This window comes from Crocuta crocuta, unplaced genomic scaffold (assembly GCF_008692635.1).
Source record: "Crocuta crocuta isolate KB4526 unplaced genomic scaffold, BGI_CrCroc_1.0 scaffold50, whole genome shotgun sequence".
Lineage (NCBI taxonomy): Eukaryota > Metazoa > Chordata > Mammalia > Carnivora > Hyaenidae > Crocuta > Crocuta crocuta.
The window spans coordinates 2151804-2176825 of NW_027527428.1; the positions used below are offsets into that span (position 1 = coordinate 2151804).

Genomic DNA, 25022 nt, shown 5'->3' on the forward strand with positions numbered 1-25022 from the left:
CAGAAAGACGGTGGCTAGAAAGGGGGTCATAGAGGTAGGCAGGGACCCGTGCATCCCCGGGACCTCCTGGGTGGCAGAAGAAGCCACCAGAAAAGCAGTGAGTGACCGAGTCCGAGGTTTAAAAAGATCACCTGGGGGCACCTGGGAGGCTTAGCCGGTTAAGCATCTGACTTTGGCTCAGGTCATGATCTCATGGTTCATGAGTTTGAGCCTCAAATCAGGCTCTCTGCTGACAGCGTGGAGCCTACTTCAGATCCTCTATCTCCCTCTCTCTCTGCCCCTCCTTGACTTGCACTGTCTGTCAAAAATAAATACACATTGGGGCACCTGGCTGGCTCAGTCAGTTAAGCATCCGACTTTAGCTCAGGTCATAATCTCTCAGTTCGTGGGTTCAAGTGCCACGTCAGGCTCTGTGCTGATAGCTCAGAACTTGGAGCCTGCTTTGGATTCAGTGTCTCCCTCTCTCTCTGCCCCTCACCTGTTCGTGCTCTGTCTCTCTGTGTCTCTCAAAAATAATAGTAACATGGTTGGAACTTGAGGGTGTTATGCTGAGCGAAATAAGTCAAGCAGAGAAGGACAGATATCATATGTTTGCACATATAGGTGGATTAGGAAGAAGCTAACAGAGGACCATAAGGGAGAAGAAGGGTAAAAATAGTTGGGGAGAGGGAGGGAAGCAAACCATGAGAGACTCTTGAATGCTGAGAACAAACTGGGGGCTGGTGGGGATAGGGGAGAGGGGAAGGGGGGTGATGGGCATGGGGGAGGGCATTTGTTGGGATGAGCACTGGGTGTTAAATGGAAACCAACTTGACAACAAAGTATTTAAGAAAATTTTTTGAAATATAAATAAATAAACATTTTTTAAAATTTTAATAAATAAACATTAAAGTTTTTTTAAATAAATAAATGAGCTCAACCACTATTTTAAAATAAATAAATAAAATAAAAAGATCACTCTGGCTACTGCGAGGAGAACGGACTCTGGGGCTGAGAAGGAAAGAAGAATGGCAGGCAAGGGACTGGATGGTTGTTTGGACGCAGCTGGTAACCATGGAGACAAGGAGCCACGCTGGGATTCAGGACATAGTCTAGCGGGAGGGGTGCCAGAACTCTAATTAGAGATGGGAAGTCCATCACCCGTAAATACTCACTAACTGTCCCTGTGTGAGTAGTTCACACACACTCTCCCTCTTAAACACAGTGAAGGTAGTGGCCCAGACTCCAGACCCGGGAGCCAAAATGCCCAAGTTCACATTTCAACTCATCCACTTGCTAGCGCTCAAACCTGGTAAATCACTGAACCTCGATTCGTCATCTGCAAAATGGAGGCAATAATAAAGCCCTCATAGGGTTGTTGCGAGGACTCAAAACTAGTTACCGAGATAAAGCATTTAGGGAAGGCGCCTGCCACAGAATATGTTCATTTCCTCTTACTGCCGGAAAAAATTACCACACATGTACTGGCTTCGTTAACACAATACCAATTTATTCTCCTACACTTCTGGAGGCCAGAAACACAAAGTCTGTTTCAGTGGACTATAAAGTCAGGGTGTTGGCAGGCTGGTTCTTTCTAGAGACTCCAGGGGAGAATCCATTGCTTGCCCTTTCTGGCTCCTGGAGGCTGCTGACCATGTCTCTCCAAATTCTGCTCCCATCCATCATCTGCTGCCTTCTCCTCTTGTGACCTTCTTGCCTCCCTTTTACAAGGAGACTTGTGATTCTATTTAGGGCCCATTTGGATAATCCAGAATATTCCCCCTATCTCAAAATCCTCAACTTCACACATCCATATAGCTCCTTTGCCAAGTTCCCAGGTTCTGGGGACGGGGTCTCAGGCTAAGGCCTCCTGACGGTGCTGTATCCTATGGACTCCTCATGGTTCCTGCTGGGAATATGGGTGACGAGCACGTCTGTGTTGCCGTAGGTTGGCTCCTGATCCAGAAACTCCCAAGTCAGAGCTGCATAGGAAATGTTCTCCTTTGGAAGGGGGGCCTGTAATAAACATGCCCGAGGGAGGGGTCAGAGAAGCAGGCAGGGGGTTATGCCCGCGGATGGAGGTGGGGGAACAGGGCCTTCGGGGCTTCTGAAAGTTCCTCCCAGACCCTCCAGTTCCTGCCTTCCCTCTGCCAGCTCCCTGAACTCCAACCACAGCAGAAGACCCTCCCTCCACTCCGAATGAGGGCAGCACACTTCACGTGGAATCCCAGGTCGCTCAGCCTGTCTGGGCCTCCGCCGCCCAGCACGAGGGCCATGTCTGATGGGACTCTGAGTCCTCTAGTGCTGAGGAGACACTTCCAATGGCCGAATGCCTGGGGAGTGGGGAGGGAGATGTGGGGGTGGGGGAGCTCCACAGGCAAGTCTTTCAATGGCTGTGGCTTTGCCCAGCACCCACTCTTCCTCCTCTGTGCCCACATGGGCAGGAGAGAACCTATCTGGCTTCAAGGCCCACAGCAGCCCTATGTACACACCATGGTGACATAATCCACTTCCTGCTGTTTTTCCAGGTCAGAGGAGGAGGGCTTTGTGCAGGCCTTCTTCTGGGAGGAGCCGTGAGAGGTTCTGGTTTGCTGTAGGGTCAGGTTTACATAGCAGAGGTCCCCTTCTGGGGGCTGGAGCACCTGGGAAAGGATGCACAGGTCTTCTTTCACACAGGAATATGGGGCCTATGCCTCCCTGGGCCCCCCTCTCCCAGCTTCCTATGCAACCCCTCTCCTGCCCCTTCCTGCCCTACCCCCTTCTGGCTGTTTCCAGCATCCACCTCCCATCCCCCCAGGCTCTGCGGCTGGGCTGTGAGCACACAGACATGGCTTGTCTGAAAGGTTTGCACCTCGGTGCTCCCGGGAAAACGAAGAAAGAGAGAAAGGCGCTATCTGGTGTCTCTGGTCTGACCTCGGAAACTCTCTTACCTGCTCTGGATATAGCCCAGCAGCTAAAAGACAAAAACAATCAAAATTAGAAAGCCCATCCGTAGACTCACAGGGCCCCCTTCTGGGGAAGAGAAGTCTGGAAGGAAAGAGGTGGATTAGGCTCCAGACTCAGAGACATGAGACCTGGTTCTGATTCTGACTCCTCAGATGACACAGTCTGTAACATTGGTCACTTCACCTCTCTGAGCTGCCACTTCTCCACCGGAGAAACAAGGAGACTTGCCCATCTTCCCCACATTGAGGAACGGCCAGCAGCTGATCTAGCGGCCTTGCCAGCCCTCGCCCCTGTGATCAAGTTTCCTGCTGGGCAATTGCAGGCACATGTAACCTCTGCCAGGAGTCCAGCCCGAAATGCCCCCATGTCTCCACCTGATTCATCATTTGAGAGTCAACTCAAAGTCACACCTGCCTTCCCAGCTACCCAGGGTGCCGAATCTCTCCCTCCCCAGCTCCATGGCCCTTAATTTAGGTCTGTCTTGTCTCCTGTGTCCCACCCAATTCCAGTTAGTCTTTGGGTGGGCTGGGGGTTGCTGGGCAGCTGGGCCCATCCCTTCCTTGCATTTTTGGTTGCTTGGCTGTGCCTGGTACACAGGTGCCCCATGCAGGCTGCCTTCCGAGTGGGGTGCAGGAGCTAGGTCAGAACCTTATGGACCAGCTTTCAGTGGTCCTGTTTCCTATTTCTCTCTACCCCTTGGCCTCTACCCCTTATCTCCCCCTTCCCCCCACTCCAGCCCCATTAGAGGCAACAAAGAAACAAAAAGTTCTTTTCTCTTGATTCTTAGTTTCAAAAGCCTAGATACTGAGGAGCACAGAAAGTACTTAGAACTTGGGCCCCAGACATACATCTGGGAGAAGAGCAGTGGGGCCTCCCTCCCCCTTGACTACAAGGGTCTCCAGGCTGTGATGGTAGAGGGGGGACTGGAGAGCACCCTGGGAGAGTTTGGGTCCTAGTGGGTTCAGAGAGGGGAGGGATGCATTTACCCTGAGAATGTGGAGGCAGAGCCAGGCATCAGCTCCCCCTTCCCAGCCCCCCAGCCCAGCCCCAGCTCAGCACTAGCGGCTGTATCTGGTCACCTTTCTTCTGTTGCTTCATCATTCTCAAAGCCAAGAGTGAGGCGGCCACCAGGAGAAGCAGCAAGACGCCAAAGATGAGGGGAAGCAGGATGCTGAGGTTAATGGAGTCAGCCCTGGAAACAACAGAAAGGCGCCATGCACCCCAGCCCGCCTCTGGGCCTTGCTTCAGCCACCTAGAAGCCAAGAGGGCCGCACACCTTTTGACCTGGAAGCCTATGGTTTACAGCCAGGAAATCCCACTCTTAAGTGCCCTCAGAGATGGTAAAAAAAAAAAAAAATTTTTTTTTTCGGTGAGTCCAGACACCTAATGGAAAGTTCTCTGGAACCTCTGGAAAGTTCTCCCTGCTCTTACACTTGTCCTGCTGTACTAGATTAAATAGTGTCCCCCATTCCCCACAATTCATGTTCATTCACAACCTGTGAAGGTGATCTATTTGGAAATAAGATCTTTGCAGATGTAAGCAAGTCAAGATGAGGTCATATGGAATCAGGACGGGCCCTCATCCAATGGCTGGTGTCCTTACAAATGGAAAATCTAGCCACACACAGGTACGCACTGGAAGGCCCTGTAAAAACAGAGGCGGGAATTGGGGTAATGCTGCCACAAGCCAAGGAACCTCCCCAGCTGGCTGGCAAACACCAGAAGCTGGGAGATTGGCATGGGACTGCTTCTCTCTTTGAGCCCCAAGAAGAGGTCAACCCTTAGACACCTTGATCTCATCCTTCTGGCCTCCAGAACAGTATGAAAGTAAATGTGTGTTGTTTCAGTGGCCTGGGATATGGTGCTTTGTCATGGCTCCCTGAACCAAGTCATACAAAGACTATCTCTTATTCGTCACTAGTCACAGAATTTGTAGAATGAATCCATCAACCAGTTAGTTGATGAACTCTATGTGGCACATTAATTATCTCCTGACTGTAAGTACCTGGAGGGGCAGACACCTTATTTATTTTGTTCATCCTAGTATCTTCTTGTATTCCCCAAAATACTAATAGGCATGAGCAGGGGCTCAATAATTATTTGTTGAATAAATGAATGAATGAATGAACCCATCTCTTTCTTATCAAAGACCCTAATTGGTACTTATATAGAGCTTTGATTCATAAAATGAGGAAACTCCTTAGCTAATGCTTTTTTTTAAAGTTTATTTATTTATTTATTTTTGGAGAGAGAGAGAATGAGTGGGGGAGAGGCAGAGAGAGAGAATCCCAAGCAGATCCCATGCTGTCAGCTCAGAGCCCCACATAGGGCTTGATCTCACAAATACAGGATCATGACCTGAGGTGGAAACCAAGAATCGGACGCTTAACCACCAGGTGCCCTGTTAACTATTACTTATTAAAAGCAGGTTAGTAGAAAGAAACTTTTGAAACAGAAGGCAGACGGGAGAGAGAAAGAAAAGGGATTCCAGGTGGGAGTAGACAGATTGGAGATCTCCCATTGGGATTCTACAGGAAGCCCCAGCAAAAGGAAATCACAGCAGATCTAGAAACACAGTGAAGAGGGCATGGAAGGAAATGGAAAAAGATCTCTCAACTTCTAGAAAGCCACTTTGGCTGCATTGGCCAAGCAGGGCACTAAGAAGCATGAGAGAGACTGTTTCTTCCTCTATAAAATGTGAACATTTGTATCTGCCTCCTCCTCCTCATGAAGTAGGGTCAAAGAATTAAGAGATAATGGATAGGAAAGCCCTCTGTGAGCTGTCAGGTGCTCTTGAGATGGGACAAATCATCAATATCACTATTCTTGCCATAACGGTAATTAGGGGAAAATGGATGTTCCCAAGCCCTCACTGTCCTCCCAGCATTTGGACCAAGAGGCATCCCTGTGGCCCACAATGCCCATGCCTACATGCACACTGGCCATGCCATGTGCACTGACTGCCTGCCCATCAATCTCCCAGTCTGCACTCTGAGGTCCTCAGGGGAAGCTCCACATCTTTGCACTCAGAGCTCAACAAGGGGCTGGCCATGTAGAAGTTAACTCAGTAAAAATGAAATAGATGAGGGGCGCCTGGGTGGCTTAGTCAGTTAAGCGTCCGACTTTTGTTTAGGTCATGATCTCACGGTTCGTGGGTTCGAGCCCCGCATAGGGCTCTGTGCTGACTGCTGGCTCAGAGCCTGGAGCCTGTTTCAGAGTCTGTATCTCCCTCTCTCTCTGACCCTCCCCTGCTCACGCTGTATCTCTCTCTCTCTCTCCTAGAAATAAATAAAAATATTTAAAAAAAAAATAAAAAATGAAATAGATGAATAGATGCACCAATACATCTACAAACTGTACTGAGTTCCAGGATGAAGGATCTGGGGGGCTCCAAGGACCAGGGACGGGGGCTGATAGCAAGTGGGAAGAGCCTCTGGCATCCTTGCCTTCCCAAAGGAGCCTAAAGGTCTGGGGGACAAACTCTGGCTAGCACCTGGGACTGCAAAGGGTACCCCCCATTGGAGGAGTTTGGACCAGATAGACCAGAGGAAACAGCACATTGGAACTGGCTTACCTGGCATTGGAGTGATGGCTGGTCATAGTTGGGGGGGCTTTGGTCTCTGCTGGCGCTGTGGACATGTGGGCATTTGAGGTGGTGGTTGACACTGTAGTTGGTGCTAGGCATAGACCAGATTATACACTATTCAGCCTGCTAACCTGCCCACAGCCCTGCACATGGCTCTGAGCCCAGGGGGAGCCTGGAGCTAGGCCGTGAGAAGGGAAGGGCCTATAGCCTAGACTGCTTATATCTCCCTGGCAACTAGGATACTCAGCCTCGGAGGCAGACAGCTTTTTCATTGTGGAGGCCATTCTGGACCTCAGGAATCAACTATACCACCATGACTGTGCTGGGCCCCTTCCCTCTGACACTGGATATGGAACAGAGGGTGGGAACAGCCACTATGAAGTCCCGGCCCCAACCTCTGGAAAGAGCAGGGACAGAAGGCACCAGAAGTCAGGAAAGCACTGGCAGGAATTGGGATCTCTGGGTCCCATGGGAGAAGGTCCTTTTGGCCCATGGGCTGAAACTGGGACCATCACCATGATCTCTGTGGGCAACAGACTCAGACACTGAGCTGTGCAGAGAAACACATGCCCAGAAAGGCTTGATCCCATCCTGGAGGAGGTGCTGGGTACCATGAGAGCATCTAAGAGAAGCCCTGTCCCTCCCAAACCCAAGGGGTCAGTCAGGTTCTAGAAGAACTCAAGACTCAACCACCCTGTGTGACAGTTCACTGAGTGACACTGAAGTCACTGGAGAGGAACCTCAGGGCCCAGAACAGAACAGGCCCTGAAGACACACCGCCACAGTTATTATACTCTTACCTGGGTTGATAGTCACTTTGACTTTGGCCCCATGGTCAGTTCCATATTTCTCGATCCCACACCAGTAAGTATCTGCATCACTTTTTGTGAGCTTCACCATAGTCACAGTGAATGTGTAGTTTTTCTGATTGTCTTTGATGGACACATTTTTCCACTGTGCCTCCTGCTCTGACCCATTGGTTTTAACAAGGATACGGCAGTTATTCCACTCGGCTCCTCGACACCACCACTTCTTGTAGGATCTCCACTTTTGTACATAGCAACACTGCACGGTCAGTGAGCCCCCCACCAGGCCGCTGACTACCCCTGGACCCGAGATTTCAGATGAGCCTGGAAAACACAAATCCATGTGCCTGTCATCACCCCACCCCACCCCCTGAAGAAGAGCCACAGCCTCCTGCATCACAAATAATTCCAATAAACCCAAGTACCCGATGAGTTGAGTAACAGTCAAAGAAGGAATAGACCTTCCACAACACAGACCTTTGTCCTTCAGAACTCCACTGGTTCAAATCCGTCATAGAAATCACCTAAGAGCACAACTACAGATCTCAAAGAATCAAAAATGCCGACACTGAGCAATGACAGCTTTCTATAGTCCCGTGGCCAAAGTCATCTGGAGAGCAAATGACCCAAAGGAAGGCAAGACCCCAGTCCACTTCAGCCCACAGTCCTCATGCAAGATGTGGGCTCTGTGATTTCAGACCTTTTCATTTTTCTAGAATAACCAGGAATCTGGATTTTATATGGAACATCTCCATTTTAAAACACTGGCTTGAGGCGTCTGGGTGGCTCAGTCAGTTAAGCATCCAACTCTTGATTTCGGCTCAGGTCATGATCTCACAGTTCACGAGTTCAAGCCTCGTGTCAGGCTCTGTGCTGACAGCTCAGACCCTAGAGTCTGCTTCAGCCTGTCTCTCTCTCTTTCTGTCCCTCTCCCACTCATACTCTGTCTCTGTCTCTCAAAAACAAACATTAAAAAATTTTTAAATAAAAATTGAGACTTAATCCATATATCATAAGTTTTGCTCTTAATTTCTTTTTAGAGAGAGGACACAAGTGAGTGAGAGGGGAGAGAGAGAGGGAGAGAAAATATTTAATGAAGGGCAGAGAGAGAGAGAAGCAGGGTGCATCCAACACGGGGATCAATCTCACAAACCATGAGATCATGACCTAAGCTGAAGTCAGATGCTTAACAGACTGAGCCACCCAGGCATCCTTTACTCTTAATTTGAAAGCATATACTCTGGTGTTTTTAGGATATTCACAAAGCTGTACAACCATCACCCCTAACTCTAAAACATTTTCATCAGTTCAGAAGAAACACTATACCCAGCATTTGCTCCTCATTAGTCTACGTTCTGAAATCCACATTTCATGGGGCTCCTGGGTGGCTCAGTTGGTGAAGTGTCCGACTTCGGCTCAGGTCATGATCTCACAGTTCATGGATTCAAGCCCCGCGTCGGGTTCTGTGCTGACAGCTAGCTCAGAGCCTGGAGCCTGCTTCAGATTCTGTGTCTCCCTCTCTCTCTGACCCTTCCCCTCACCCTGCCTCTCTTTCTCTCTCAGAAAGAAATAAAACATTAAAAAATAAAAATTAAAAAATGAAATCTACATTTCATATAAATATAGTCATACAATGTATGGCCTGTTGTGTCTGGCTCCTTTCACTTAGTGTAATGTTTTTAAGGTTCGTCCATGTTGTAGTGTATGCGGGCACTTCATTCCGTGGTAGGGAGAGACCACAATGGACATTGTTTCTCTGTGCATCAATCAATGATACTTGGGTTGTTTTCACTTTCAGCTATTATGAATAATGCTGCTATGAACATTATTGTACTACTGGTATTTGCATAGAGAGAGGTTTTCAGTTCTCTGGAGTATAATATACCATAGGAGACTTTTTAGAAGTAGGGAAGGGAAGGGTTTTGCACGAGTGTTGCTGGATCTTGTTACCTCTACACATGTTCCACTTAGGTAAAGGCAGGGAGATTAAGGTCAACACAAAATAGCAAATCACTTCTTAAACTAGAAGAAATTAGAAGTCTTTATAAAATCTCTGAATGAAAAGGAGCCTCTGGGTGGCTCAATCAGTTGGGCATCTGACTTTGGCTCAGGTCATGATCTCACTGCTTGTGGGTTCAGCCCTGTATCAGGCTCTGTGCTGACAGCTCAGAGCCTGGAGCCTGCTTCGGATTCTGTGTCTCCCTCTCTCTCTGCCCCTCCCCTGCTCATACTCTGTCCCTCAAAAATAAATAAGTGTTTTAAAAAATGTAAAAATCTCTGAATGAAAGGGAGCACTTTCTAAATTTAAAAATTAAATTTTCATCACAGAGTCAGTAAATTTGACATATATAAATGTAACACTGGACATACCACAAGAAAGACTGAATGGAGGCAAAGAACAGACTGTAAGATATATTTAGAACAAATAATGTAGAAAAGGATTAATAATCATTTTTTTAAAGAATATATAAGGGCTCGGGGCGCCTGGGTGGCTTAGTCGGTTAAGCATCTGACTTTTGCTTAGGTCATGATCTCGCGGTTCGTGGGTTCGAGCCCCGCGTCAGGCTCTGTGCTGACTGCCAGCTCAGAGCCTGGAGCCTGTTTCAGAGTCTGTGACTCTCTCTCTCTCTGACCCTCCCCTGCTCATGCTGTCTCTCTCTCTCTCTCCTAGAAATAAATAAAATATTAAAAAAAAATTTAAAAAAAGAATATATAAGGGCTCTTGGGTGGCTCACTCAGTAGAGCATCCAACTCTTGATTTCAACTTGGGTCACGATCCCAGGATCATGGGATCAAGCCCCTCATCAGGCTTCACACTGAGCATGGAACCTGCTTAAGATTCTCTCTCCCATTCCCTCGGCCCCTGTCCCCTGATTCCGTGCTCTCTTTCTCTCTACAATAAAAATAAAATAAGTAAAAGAACGTATGAAAGATAAACATTAAGACTCCATTTAGAAAATTGATAAGTGGGGGAGGGCCCGGGTGGCTTAGTCAGTTAAGCATCTGACTTCGGTTCATGCCATGATCTCACAGTTCATGAGTTTGAGCCCCACACCAGGCTGTCTGCTGCTAGCACAGAGCCCACTTCGGGTCCTCTGTCCCCCCCCTCTCTCTCAAAAATAAGTAAACCTTATTTACAAAACTGATAAGGGGCAAGAAAAGGCAAGTCACAAAGAAGAAATTCAGGTGGGTAGTAAAATTGAAAATGTTCAATTTAAATAATCTAGAAAATGAAAACTTTTTTTTTTTTGCAAATGAAAACATTTTAAAGTGATGTCATTTTCACATATAAAACCAACCAAGTTTTTGTGAACACTATATTGCTGACACGACTGATGTGGAATGAAGACTCAGACACTCAGAGAAGCTGCTGGTAGGGATGTAACCAGTTCAACCATTACAGAAAGTAATATGGCAATTATGTAGCAAAATAATCATGCCCTTTGCTCCAGTGATTATATGTCTAGGACTTGGTCCTCAGGAAACAGAGAAGCTAACAAAAATATATGCACCAGGGAATGCCTGGATGGCTCAGTCAGTTGAGCATCCAACTCTTGATTTCAGCTTAGGTCATGATCCCAGGGTCATGGAATTGAACCCCACATCAGCCTTGAAGCCTGTTTAAGATTCTCTCTCTCTCTCTTCCTCTGCCCATCTTCTCTGCTTGCTTTCTCTCTAATATTAAATTTTAAAATTTGGGGGGTACATGGATGGTTCAGTCAGCTAAGCATCCGACTCTTAGTTTCAGCTCGGTCATGAACTCATGGTTTGTGAGTTGGAGCTCCGTGTCCAGCTCTGTGCTGACAGTGCAGAACCTACTTGGAATTCTCTCTCTCTCTCTCTTTCTCTCTGTCCCTCCTCCACTATCTGTCCCTCCTCCACTCTCTGTCCCTCTCTCTCTCAAAATAAATAAATAAACTTAAAAAAATTTTTATTTATGCACCAAGATTCATTACATAATTATTTAAATAGCAAAAATAAAGGAAACAAGGTTAACATCTAACAATTAGGAAAATAAATATTCAATCAAATGTAATCCAGACACTGATAATTTGCTTAGAAATACTGTTAACTGTGTAAAAAATCCTCATATGAAATGAAAATGGATTTTTAAATATCACATACAGTATAATCTCAACTAACTTTTAAACTGTGCCCAGAGAAAAAGGTTGAAGGGAAATACTTTAAAATACTAAATTAACATTGGGTTGGGGCGCCTGGGTGGCTCAGTAAGTTAAGCGTCTGACTTTGACTCAGGTCATGATCTCATGGTTCATGGGTCCCAGCCCCACATGGGGCTCTGTGCTAACAGTTCAGAGCCTGGAGCCTGCTTCAAACTCTGTCTCCATCTCTCTGCCCCTCCCTTGCTTGCACTCTGTATCTCTCTCAAAAAATATAATAATATTTTTTAAAAATTAACATTGGGTTGCCTTGGGCATTAAGATCAGGGACGTAGGTTTTTTTAATTTTTCCTAATTCTTCATCTTTTTCTATACTTCCTAAGTATCAACAATGAGCATTTATTACTTTCAAAATGACCAGGGGTAAAAATAATGCCTGGACAGGGCTATTTCATGGCATGGTGAGCAGAATAATGGCTCCCTAAGAATGTCTACATCCTAATCCCCAGAGCCTGTAAAATATGTTAAATCTCACGTGGCAAAAAGGGACTTTGTAGATGTGATTAAATAAACGATATTTGATGGAGAGATTATCCTGGAGTATCTGAGTGGGCCCAATGTCATCACAAAGATTCATATCAGAGTGGGCACCTGGGTGGCTCAGTCAGTTAAGGGTCCAGCTCGGGCTCAGGTCATGATCTCATGGTTTGTGGGTTGGAGCCCCTTGCCGCCTCAGGCTCTCTGCTGACAGCTTGAAGCCTGGTGCCTGCTGCGGATTCTCTGTCTCCCTCCCTCTCTCTGTCTCTCTCTTTGTCTCTCTCTTTCTCTCTCTCTCTCTGCCCCTCCCCCACTCATGCTGTCTCTCTGTCTCTCTCAAAAATAAACAGCAAAAAAAAAATTTTTTTTTAAGATCCTTATCAGAGGGAGGTAGGAGGGTCAGGGCCAGAAAAGAAGGGACATTGAAGACCGATGTGGGGCCATACACCAAGGATGCAGCAGCCTCTGGAAAAGTCAAGGAATCTGATTCTCCCTCAAAGGCACCCTAAGGAATGCAGCCCCGTTGATCTTTTTAGACTCTGACTCCCGGACTATAACATAAATTTGTGTTGTTTGGGCGCCTGGATGGCTCAGTCAGTTAAGCGTCCAACTTCATTTTTTTTTTATTTTTCTAAATGTTTTATTTACTTCTGAGAGAAAGAGAGACAGCATGAGCAGGGGAGGGTCAGAGAGAGAGGGAGACACAGAATCCGAAACAGACTCCAGGCTCTGAGTTAGCTGTCAGCACAGAGCCCAACGTGGGGCTCCAACCGACAAACCGTGAGATCATGACTTGAGGGGAAGTCAGATGCTTAACTAACTGAGCCATCCACGCACCTCAAGTGTCCGACTTCAGCTGAGGTCATGATCGCATGGTTCATGGGTTTGAGCCCCACGTTGGGCTCTGTGCTGACAGCCAACACAGAGCCTGGATCCTGCTTCAGATTCTGTATCTCCCTCTCTCTGCCCCTCCCTTGCTCACACTCTGTCTCTCTCTCAAATATAAATAAACATTAAAAATTTTTTTAAATAATAATAAATAAATTTGTGTTGTTTTAAGCCACTAAGCTTATGGTAATTTGTCCAGCAGCCTTAGGAAACTAATAAGTTGACATTAGCCCATCTCACCTGAGCACTGGTGCTGGACCTGACTCTTGAACTGTGTGCTCTGCTTACTTCTTGGAACCATCTGTCCAGGCCCCTCCCTCCTCACCAACCTTGGCAAAGCACCCACGCTGCTGTCTGAACGCTTCCCACACAGAAGGCACCCCTGAGGCCCAGGAAGCAGCATCCGCAGCAGGCATGTTTACTCACATACTAGCTGATCTGGAGTAGTCCTAGATGAGGAAGAAGCCAGGCCCCAGGGGGAAGTGATGGGCTCACCATCAGTGAGTGACTGGACTGGACCCCAAAGCCAGCACAGCACAAGACATCAGCCAGTCTCCGCTCTGGGCCGGCACACCTGAGTCCTGTCCATTGTCTGCCACCATTTATGGTGAGGCTGAAGTTGGACGAGGCAGCTAATTTTTCTCTGAAAATAGAGGGTGATTTAAAATCCCTTCCTTTCTCACAGAAAATAAAGTCTGGAAAGTCCGGTGGGAACTCTGCTTTGGTATTTGTTTCTTGTATGCCTTTAAAACATTTGGTATTTGTTTCTTGTATGCCTTTAAAACAATAAACTATTTTTTAATGCTTATTTATTTTTGGGAGACAGAGCATGAGCAGGGGAGGGGCAGAGAAAGAGAGAGACACAGAATCTGAAGCAGGCTCCAGGCTCTGGGCTGTCACCACAGAGCCCGACGCTGGGCTCGAACCCACAAACCATGAGATCATGACCTGAGATGAAGTCAGACGCTCAACCGACTGAGCCACCCAGGTGCCCTCAACAAACTATTTTTTAATGTTTATTTTTGAGAGAGAAATAGAGAGCAAGCAGAGGAGGGGCAGAGAGAGGAAAACAGAGAATCCCAAGCAGGTTCCACTCTGTCAGGGCAGAGCTAGATGCGGGGCTCAAACTCATGAATCGTGAGATCATGACCTGAGCAGAAGTCGGATGCTTAACCGACTGAGCCACTCAGGCACCTGAACAATGAACTCTTTAGAAATGGGGAAAGGTGAGGGGTAAAATGGTTGCCTGTTCTGGCAAGTTCTGTGGGAGAGTCTGCGGGGTGGGGGGTGACAAAACTTCACAGTGCCCACCAGGTTCCTGCTTAGCATACAGCTGTGCCTGCTGGCTTCCAACTGATGTTCCCACTCTGCCTTGGTCACATACACCCCAGCGCGTTCACGTGCGTGCATGCACACACACGCACCGGCCCCACTCTCACATCTGCTCACCATCCTCCCGTTTCCCAATGTCAGGGAGAGAAAGCAGCAGTGTTTTATGCTCATTCACTGCCCAGCTGATTTGCCTCCTAAGGGTGCACCCAAAGGCTGCCTTCTCCATTCCTACGACCCACCCCCAGCTGTGCCTTTACCAGCCTCCTGGTCCTCGATGCGTCAATTTCCTCCCCTACGATTCTTCCACCAGACATAATGCTAACCTCCCAATCTGCCCCACGAGGCTGTTGGGAAGCACTCGATGAAGCCACATGCGCCATCTATTCCTCATACTTGCCCAGGCCAGGCTCATGTCGCTATCACAGACTTCCAGCTTGCTGTTCTCTGTGCCTGAAAAGCTGGCCCCAATCCGAAGTGCCGACTCCTTCTCATCCTCCAGGCCTCTGCTCAGTTATCTCCTCCCAGAGGCTCCTTTCCCCTCCCATCTACAGCACCACCTCCCCCCTCACTGAGTCTCTCTGTGTCGGGTCACCTAGCTTGGCTCTCCTCTCCGCACATACCACTTCTTGGAGACATCGTTTTCATTTCTCCGACGGCTGTAGCGGATGATCGAATTCAACCATGTAAAAGAGTCACAGGTCACAAAGGGCTGTCCGCTTGCGGTTCTTCCAGAACCTCCGAGCCACATAATGCCACATGGTACCTGGAGACTTTTCTCAGGAGATCTAGTCCTGATTCCTGCCCTCTGCTCCTTAACAGATGATTCACATACCATACAATTCACTCTTTTCAAGGGTACAACTCAGTGGTTCTTAGGGTATTCACAAAGCTGTGCAACCTTTGCCCCATCTAAGTCCAGAACATTTTTATCACCCCAAAAGGAAACCCTTTACTTCTGGCACTCACCCTCCCTTCCTCCTTCCCCCCAGCCCACGGCAGCCACTAATCTACTTTCTGTCTCTATGAATCTAGGTATTTTGGAGATTTCATAGGAATGGAATCATATAATCCATGGCCTTTTGCATCTGGATTCTTTCACTTAACATGTTTTCCTTTTTCAAAACTTTTTTCCATTTTATTTACTTTAGAGAGAGGGAGAGAGAACAGAGGAGGGACAGAGAGAGGGAGAGAGAATCCCAAGCAGGCCCCACACTCAACATGAAGCCTGATGTGGGGCTCGAACTCAGGAACCATGAGATCATTACCTGAGCTGAAATCAAGAGTTGGACACTCAACCAGGGCGCGTGGGTGGCTTAGTCGGTTAAGCGGTTAAGCGTCCGACTTTCACTTAGGTCATGATCTCACGGTTCGTGGGTTCGAGCCCCGCGTCAGGCTCTTTGCTGACTGCCAGCTCAGAGCCTGGAGCCTGTTTCAGTCTGTGACTCCCTCTCTCTCTGACCCTCCCCTGCTCACGCTGTCTCTCTCTCTCTCTCCTAGAAATAAATAAAACATTAAAAAAAAAAAAGAGTTGGACACTCAACCAACTGAGCCACCCAGGCATCCCAGCATAATGTTTTCAAGGTTCATCTGTGTTATAGCGTGTATCAATATTCATTTGTTTTTATGGCTGAATAATGTTCCATTGTGTGGGCATGACACGTTTGATTTATTCATCCATCAGTTGGTGTACATTTAGGTTGTTTTCAGCTTTTAACGATTATGAATAATGTTGCCATGAACATTTGCATTTGTATACACCCAGGACAGAATTACTAGATCATGTGGCAACCACACGTTTAACATTTTGAGGAATATCAAATTGTTTTCCAAAGTAGCTACACCATTTTACATCCTCATGAGCAATGTATGTGCTCTCCAATTAATGTAAAGAGTCTTGAATGTTCAGTGCTATGAAAAAGAAATATGGGGGGTGAGGTACAGCAATCATATTTTCCCCTCTCCATGAGATACATTCAGTCGCTCAGCTAATATTATTTGTCTAATTTGTAGCTGGTAGCATTGCAAGTGCAAAAATCTGTCTTCCTGAAGCTTAAGTTTTCTCAAGATGGGGGAAGGAAGAGTCAGACAGTAGGGAAAGATTATGCAAGAGAATTGCCATTGTAATGAGGTTTATTATCAACGAAGGCTTCAGTGAGAATCAAAGACATGTAGGATGTGAGGGATTGGAGCTTGTGGCTATCTGAGGAAGAGCATTCTGGACAGAGAGAACAGCAAGTGCAAAGGCCTTGAGGCAGGAGCGTACCTAGCATGTTCAAAGAACATAAGAGGCCGGGACAGCTGCAATGGGTTGAGCTGAGGGAGCAGAGCAGAAGAGGAGAGTGCGGAGGTGGAGAGGTGAGAGAACCAGGTGCTGCACCATTTAGCTTCTGAAAGAACTCTGTATTTTTACTCTAAGTAGGATAGGAGGTCATTGTAGGGTCTCGACCAGAGGAAAGACAGCAAGAAATCTGGCTTGCATTTTCCAAGGATCATTATGGAATATGAGAGAGGAGATGAGTGACCCCAGATTTTGCCCGGGCACCTAGAAAAGATGGAGTTGTCAAACACAAAGATGGGAGAGAAGGGAATTCAAGGGGGGACCTATGCTCAGGTCACCTTTGAAATGTCAACATCTTAGTGAAGATGTTGAATGGGCAGTTGATTCAAAGATTCTGGGGTCCAGGGTAATATATGCTAGCAGTACAAAATCGGGCATCATCCATGTAGAGGTGGCATTTAAGCCACAAGAGGAGAGGAGAGATCAACGAGGGAGAGGCTCCAGAGAAAGAAACTCAAAACCAAGCCCTATGGCCTCCAGCATTTCAATGTCAAGAAAACCCCCTTAATTTTCTTTCTTTTTTTTTTAATATTTACTTATTTTTGAGAGGGAGAGACAGAGCTTGAGTGGAGGAGGGGCAGAGAGAGAGGGAAACCTAGAATCGGAAACAGGCTCCCGGCTCTGAGCTGTCAGCACAGAACCCAATGCAGGGCTTGAACTCAGGAACCGTGAGATCATGACCTGAGCCAAAGTTGGACACTTAACTGACTGAGCCACCCAGGCGCCACCTCCACTTAATTTTCAATCAAAATTGTATCCATCAACCTACAGTTTCCTTCCACCCTCTGTCTCAGCCCCTCGGTAACTTCTACCGTTTCCTTCTACCTGAAATGCCTAGAACCACCTCTCCTTCCCAGTGTGGCAAACCTCCCGCTTTCCTTCCTCCGAAGCCCCCTCCACTCTCACTTCTTTCCTCCCACATAACGCATTCTCAAAGGTGAGAGTGCAGGAGCAAGCCTTCACCAGCTCTCCTGATCAATCACGGCTCCTCTGCTTCTCTTAGATCAGAGGGACCCACAAGTCTGTCCATTTGGAATTATCAGCCCCTGGGTGGTCAGGAATTATGCCTTTTATACCTTGTGCAGGGCTCCTTTAGGAAGGCACCCTTGATATTTTCACACTGGCAATGGTGGGCACTGAAACCCCGGGAGAGGAACAGAGTAGATGACACACACAGACTCACTATTTGGAGAAACTACTTAGAAATGGAGGCTCCTACTCAGCAGGACCGCTTGCTGGGCCCCCTTTTTCCTCCGCCAGCCCTTTCTTCCTGCCCCAGAAGCCCTTCTCTAGGACAAACCCAGGCCCAGCTCACCTGCAAGATGGAAAAGGAAGAAGAAGAGCAGGAACAAGTGCATTTTGTTTTCACCCAGACCCCCCATTGGCAGAGCCAGTCAGCTCCGTCTCAGCTCCTGCATCTTCCAGCCCTTCTGCTTTCTCTCATTCTTGCACTTCCTCCTTTGGCCACTTCCCACCAGTGAATAAGCAAAAAGAGGAAGGAGGTAGAACTGGTGAAATCTCAAGGCAACAAGCAATGAAACAAGTCACAGGGATCATGAATAAGCTTTTGAGAAATACCTTCCTGTCTGCAGCCATGATGGACTCTCTAAAAAGAGGACTCCGCCACTCTGAGGCCTTGTGGAAATTTGCAGACTCAGACCCAATGGGTCGGGCTGGCTCTTACCCAATTCTTCTCCTCTGGTGGGAAGACTGGGTGGAGGGAGCCCAGCTCCATCCCAGAGGGCTTGGAGAGCCAAGACTGAGGGACACAATGCCAGAAACATGAATTTCAGGTGCAGCCTTTGGAGCCCAGAAGGTCAGGAGCTCAGCTGTGGGGGAGGTTGGGCCAAAGCCGGAAAGGCAGAGGAGAAATTCTAGACCAGAGACTGGAATGAGAGGGTGGAGGGTATCAAACCCCAGACTTCAAAGAAGAGGGTTAAAAGAGTAGAGAGATGTGAGCAGGGAACCTACAGTCTGATGGGCAAGAGGGACCTCTGTCCTCAGAGGAAACCCTCTGGAAACCCTCATTGCTGTGCTCCAGACCACCAAGTGAAGGCTTGTGGATATTGATACCAGCCTGAATCTTCCAGATACTTGTCGGTTCTTCCAGGGGCTCCTTCCTGAAGAAAGCGGCTCATTGCTCATGGCTATTTATTCCTCGCTCCACACCCCCACCTTACAATAATAAGGGCAACACCAGCTTTGTGTGCTTTACTCTTCTTTCTGATTTTATGCCCGTCCCCGATCCTCCCCATCAGGATCCCAGCAGGCCCTGGGGTGGAGCACAGAAGCTAAGAACAGATAGGGCCCTTTCTCGTACCCTGCTCCTGGAGCCACTTTTACTGTGTGTCATACATAGGCTGTGACATCTTGAGAAGCGAGTGAGTCCCAAGGAGGGACATAAGCCCCTCTCACCGTGATCAGGAAAGAGCAGGTGTGCAGGAGGCTTGTTTACATAGAAAAATACAACAGCTGATAAGCCTAGCTGTTCCAGGATGTGGCCAGAGACAGCCTTTCATTTTACATAGTTCCAGACCACAAACTAAGATCAACAATCCCGAGGGAGGGCCCAGGTCAGCCCTCTGTCCCCACTGCTTGACCAGCCCATCCTCTGCCCAGCGCACTGTACAGTTAGGCTGAGAGACATTGGCCTCTACAAACAGAAACACTATTTCTCTCCCAGGGGAAATGACTGGAGTTAAGCATGTTGGGGCGGTCCTAAAAAACAGGGGAGCAGATGTTTTGAGAGTTGCAGGTAACCTTTCCTTTCTTGGGCGTATTTGGTAAGGAGTGACCAGCATCTGAGGTACTGCCTGTGGCCCTGCCCTCACTCCTGGGCCCAGCTTACCCAAGGAGGATTCCCTTTTGCATCAAAAAGAGAGAATTGTCTGAGTGGAAACAAATGCCTCTGGAGACTACAGGAAAGTCAGGCTGTTCTGGGGACCCTGGATCCTCAACGACCTACTGGGGGCCTTAGTCCCGGCTTGGCCATTGACTTCTGCATGAGACAGTTCCCTCCATGGGTTCTCATGTTCCCATCTATGAAAGAAAGGATTAAGTGGATCATCTGAGGTTCCCTTTTCCTAAAGTACCTGTGTGTGTGTGCGTGTGTGTATGCACACACATACATGTGTGGTGCATCCATGTTTATATGTAGGCATGTGTGGGAGCTATATATACATACATGTATTGGCCTGTTAGTGCTGTGTGTGCACACATGTATGTTATTAATGTGTACATACACTGTATGTGCCATGGTAATTTGTGTGAACACATGTATGCATGTGTATGTATGTGTATTGCAGGTGTATGTGGATGCATTTATTGGGTTCTCCTGGTTTTAAGGAACAGAGAGTTGCTCAAGCTATTTCTCTTGGTCACCTTGGACTTGCTGACTGCAATAGTTTCAGAACCCAAACTATTCATTGGATTAGAAGATTCACTCTGGATTAGAAGATGCACGAGGGCTGTATCCTCAGTGGCTGAAAGCACATTTGGCACATGATAGATGCTCAATAAATAATTTCTGGAAAATGAATAAACAAATTAACTATTTTCAGCACGTTGTCATCCTTACCCCCTGGCCCCGTAAGGTCTGCTGAGGAACCGTGGACTGTCATAAACCATAACCATTCTCAACCACCATTCTGAACTTCTTCAGTTCACCTGGGACCCAACCACACTTCATCTCTTCTACCCGCTATGTGCTATGCTCCATATTTTATATAGTTATCACATCAGATCGTCACTACAAATATAGAGGAAAGGTGATGTTATTCTCATTTTTCAGATAAAGAGATCTAGGCTCAGAGAGCAAGTAACTGTCCAAGATCACATGCTAGTAATTAGCAAAGCCAGGATTCAAGGTCTGGCTTGTAAAGCATGCCATCCTGCCTCCTGCTGGAGGAGTTGAGAGAGAAGCTAGCTGCCCTTCGATCCTGCTCAGTGCTCACAATGAAGAGGGAATCTGACATCCAAGAGTTAATAAGACAGCACATCCTTGAGCTGGTTGTCAGCAGGGTATCCACTCTGTGGCTATTTCTAAAATAGGTTCCCCCAAAATGAAAGAATGTATTATCAAGAACTGGAAATTGATCTAGCAAAGCCAGTCACTGATAGTACTGACCTCCACATTTTCCAGATCTAATGCCCTTTTTTTGCAGGCTATAGAATGGGAAACTGAGTCTCCACCAAGTTCTTCTCCAGGCACTCCAACAGAGGCAAAGATTCTTTCTGAGAAAAACACAGATCTCCAAAGAGTGGGTTAACCTCTGCAAGTACAGGTGAAGGAGCTCCATGAGATCTTTGAGGACAGAGCGTAGGCTGCTTTACCACCCACCCCCTCAGGGTCTCACTGAAATCGACAAAGTGAAATTGCTACCATTCAGGCTCCCTCTGCCCAGAGAACTTGATCTTTTTTTAAGCGCCAAGTAGTGGGCTAGATTTATTTGGAAAAAATGAAACCAAGCATCAGTTAGGCTAGACATTGGCATTCCTGTTTGCTTTCATTTGCGTTACTCACCACAGTCTGCCTCCAACACATATAGACATACTACTGAATTACAAAGGAATGTATGTTCATTACAGAAGGAGAATGGAATATAAATGAACATAAAGAAAACTTTTTATTTTTTTTAAAATGTTTTATTTATTTCTAGGAGAGAGAGACAGCGTGAGCAGGGGAGGGTCAGAGAGAGAGGGAGTCACAGACTGTGAAACAGCCTCCAGGCTCTGAGCTGGCAGTCAGCACAGAGCCTGACGCAGGGCTCGAACCCACGAACCGCGAGATCATGACCTAAGCGAAAGTCGGACGCTTAACCGACTAAGCCACCCAGGCGCCCCTAAAGAAAACTTTTTAAATCATCCTGATCCCCCCATGCAAAGACAACTGGTGGTAAATATATGTATGTGGGGGTGCCTGGGTGGCTCAATTAGTTAAGTGTCAGACTCTTGATCTCAGCTCAGGTCTTGATCTCAGGGTTGTGAGTTCAAGCCCTTCATTGGGCTCTGTGCTGGGCATTTTATATATATATATATATATATATAATCCAAAACCAACATTTTACTCTTTTCTGTGGAAAAGCAATTTATTCCAGGATAAGTAAAGGATTACTCATGTATGGATTTATTCCATTAACCAGTTTATTACACTTATTAGGGATTTTTAATACAGAAAAGTACAAAAAGAAAACATGGCTGATAATGCCCACTCTGAAATACTCCCAGTTAACACTTCTCTTTAAAAGATACGTGGGGGGCGCCTGGGTGACTCAGTCGGTTAAGCGTCCGACTTCAGCTCAGGTCATGATCTCATGGTTCATGGGTTTGGGCCCCGCGTCGGGCTCTGTGTTGAAAGCTAGCTCAGAGCCTGGATCCTGCTTTAGACTCTGTGTCTCTCTCTCTCTCTGACCCTCCCCTGCTCACACTGTCTCTCTCTCTCAGAAATAATTAAAAAAAAAAAACACACATTAAAATATAATGCAAGCTGGGGTGCCTTGGTGACTCAGTGGGTTGAGCATCCAACTTCAGCTCAGGTCATGATTTTGCAGTTCATGAGTTCAAGCCCTGAGTCATGCTCTCTGCTGTCAGTGCAGATCCACTTCGGATCCTCTGTCCCCCCTCTCTCTGTCCCTCTCCCACTTGTGTTCTCTCAAAAGTAAATAAACATTTTTTAGAAGGATATGGGGCACCTAGGTGGTTCAGTTGGTTAAGTGTCCTACATCGGCTCAGGTCATGATATCACGGTTTGTGGGATGGAACCCCGTGTCAGGCTCTGTGCTGACAGCTCCAAGCCTGGAACATGCTTTAGATTCTCTGTCTCCTTCTCTCTCTCTTCCCCTCCCCAACTTGCCCATGCTCTCTTGCTCGCTCGCTCTCTCTCAAAAATAAATATATAAGCATTGAAATAAGTGAATAAATAAACAGGGTAGAAAGAGATAAAGCAAAAAGTAAAACTCTTCTCTCCATTTCCCGTCCCACCACCCCAAAACCTCAAATGTAGTCACTGTCAGTCTTTGCTCCCTCCCCGTAGAAAAGCATATACACCCATATAATTGCATTATTTATCTAAGTGAAGTCAACATAAGTCCGCACACAAGCATATCTTCTTGCCCCTTCTTCTTTTATCCCATAATATCATTTTTCCCAAACAGCACATATAGATCTACCTCATTCATTTGTTTTTTCTTAAAGTAATCTCTACACCCAAAATAGGGCTTAAACTCACGACCCTGAGATCAAGAGTCACATGCTTTACCAACAGAGCCAGCCAGCCGGGAGCCCCTACCTCATTCTTGATCGGCTTCACAGTGTTGCATTGCACGAATATTCTACAGTTTATTTAAGCAGCCCCAGGTGCCGGATTATTTGCTCTTAGAAATGCTACGGTGAACATCCTTGCACACATCTCTTGGTGAACTGGTCCAATAAAGCCATAGAACTGTTGAGTCAAAGGAATTCGCATTTGTAACTTCGATAGATATTGTAAATTGCTCTTCAAAATGCCCCCATGTATGCTCCCACCAATAGTGTATGTGTGAGTGTCTGTTTCCCCAGTTCTCAGCCAATATTGACCATTACCATACTTTTACCAAAGCATTATGTGTTATACTGGTTCAGAGAAACATGCCAGGATGAAATATACTCAGAGATATTTAGCTCAAGGAATTGGCTTATGTGACTACGGGAGGCTGGCAGGCTGACAATTCTCAGGCAGAAGCTGATGCTGCAATTTTGAACAGAATTTCTTCTTCCTCGGGGAAACCTCAGTTTTGCTCTAAGGTCTTTCAATTAATTGGATGAGCCCCCTCCCAATTATTGAAGACTTACAAGTCAACTGATTGTATATCTGTAATATATCATCTGTACATCTATAACATACCTTTACAGCATCATATAGATTTGTGTTGAATTGAATAATGAGGTGCTATAGCCTGGCCAAGTTGACAAATTTACACACATTTACACACACACACAAAACCTACCTGATCATATTCTTTGTTCACTTTCCTACTGAGATTTTCTTCTGAGAGCTCTTTACATCACTATGTATATTAACCCTTTGTCTGTCATACATCTTGCAAATATTTCCTCTTGATCATTTCTCGCTTCATTTTGGTGTCTTCTGTCAGCTAGGAAATTTTTATGTCTGTGTGGTTCAATCTATCAATCTTTTTATTTATGGAATCTGAATTCCCTGTCTTGTTAAGAAGGTTACTCAGAGCCCGTTAGGAGCCAGGGCAGTCACCCCATTCCCCTACATGTTCCCCCAAATCAGGAAGTCACAGGAAAGCAGGGTGCTTAGGCAACATTTGCCCAGCTCCCATTGAGCTGAAGTGTGATTTAATGTCAGGCCCTGGCTTTTTGCAAGAGTCAATAGAAAAGCTATAGGAGAAGCTTCACATTTCCTGCAAAATCACAACTGCCTGTTTTGTCACTTGAGACCCCTTGTATTAGAAGCCACATAAGAGATTCCTCTCCACATCGCAGGCCAGCAGAAAATATTCACTGATTGAAAAGACTCAGGCAATAAGTACTACACACCTCATCTTGTTTCCCATTTTATTGCGGCTGCCAGGAAATCTAGAAGCAAATGTAATGCTCAGCTATAGGAACAAGCCAGGTCACTCTGGGGTGGAAGATTGCTCAAGTGGTACCTTTCTGCCCTCTGGCATAGGCAGTTTTGTTGTTAACCACCTCAAATTATTTATGAAATGGATGGAGCCAAATACAAACATAAACCAAATGACTTAAGCCAGAACATAAACACTTGGTGGCAAAGTTGGCACAGAGGTCTCTGTTAGAACCATGATTAATTAACATTTTCACAAATGCTCCAGAGGAGGGAAAGTGCACTGGAAATTCTGGATCCAAAGTTGACATTCAGCTTCTCCAAGCAGTGAAATTTGGGGCCAACCTGGAGAAACTTCAGGAAAATCCTGGCAGCTGTTGAGTGGAGAGAATAACTCCATTGTGTATCTAAGGTAACGGATTTAGGCAGACTCATCCGCAATGTTTAGAATACAAATGGACATTCATAGACCATATGTCTAAGTCAACCTTAAAAATGATCAAAACGAGGGGCGCCTGAGTGGCTCGTTCAGTTAAGCGTCCAGCCTCAGCTCAGGTCATGATCTCATGGTTCGTGAGTTCAAGCCCCGCGTCAGGCTCTGTGCTGACAGCTCAGAGCCTGGAGCCTGCTTCATATTTTGTGTCACTCTTTCTCTCTGCCCCTCCCCCGCTCATGCTCTGTCTCTATTTCTCTCTCTCTCAAAAATAAATATTAAAAAATTTTGATGATTGAATCAAGTGTGTCCTATCTTCCTACTTCCTACCTTGGCAAATATATCTTCCTCCCAACCTGGAAGCCAGGTTTGAATGTAGGATTCTTATAAGTTCTGCACCAAAACATGGCAGCAACACCCTGCCCATACCCCCGGACAGGATTCAGCAGGACCTAAAACGCTGAACCTTGTCATCCCGGACCGTGT

The 25022-nt window shown here is 46.7% G+C and overlaps 2 protein-coding genes across 5 annotated transcripts in view; one reads left to right on the plus strand and one right to left on the minus strand.

The window, feature by feature from the left end:
* RAB37 (RAB37, member RAS oncogene family) overlaps positions 1-25022 on the plus strand; it is a 58038-nt gene that overhangs the window by 18859 nt on the left and 14157 nt on the right. The gene's annotated exons all lie outside the window — the stretch shown is intronic.
* On the minus strand, positions 1469-17996 carry CD300LF (CD300 molecule like family member f). Of its 4 annotated transcripts, none has more exons than XM_077754135.1 (7): positions 17849-17996; positions 7312-7641; positions 6500-6554; positions 4005-4117; positions 2910-2932; positions 2472-2621; positions 1469-1995 (listed from the first exon to the last, which is right to left on the minus strand). In XM_077754135.1, the coding sequence occupies exons 1-7, from the start codon at positions 17913-17915 to the stop codon at positions 1840-1842; spliced, it is 894 nt and encodes a 297-aa protein (XP_077610261.1). In that variant the 5' UTR covers positions 17916-17996; the 3' UTR covers positions 1469-1839. The 4 variants fall into 4 exon arrangements, with proteins under 4 accessions (XP_077610261.1, XP_077610253.1, XP_077610278.1 ...); XM_077754127.1 differs by having other exon boundaries at positions 6500-6602; XM_077754152.1 differs by lacking the exon at positions 2910-2932 and having other exon boundaries at positions 1911-1995.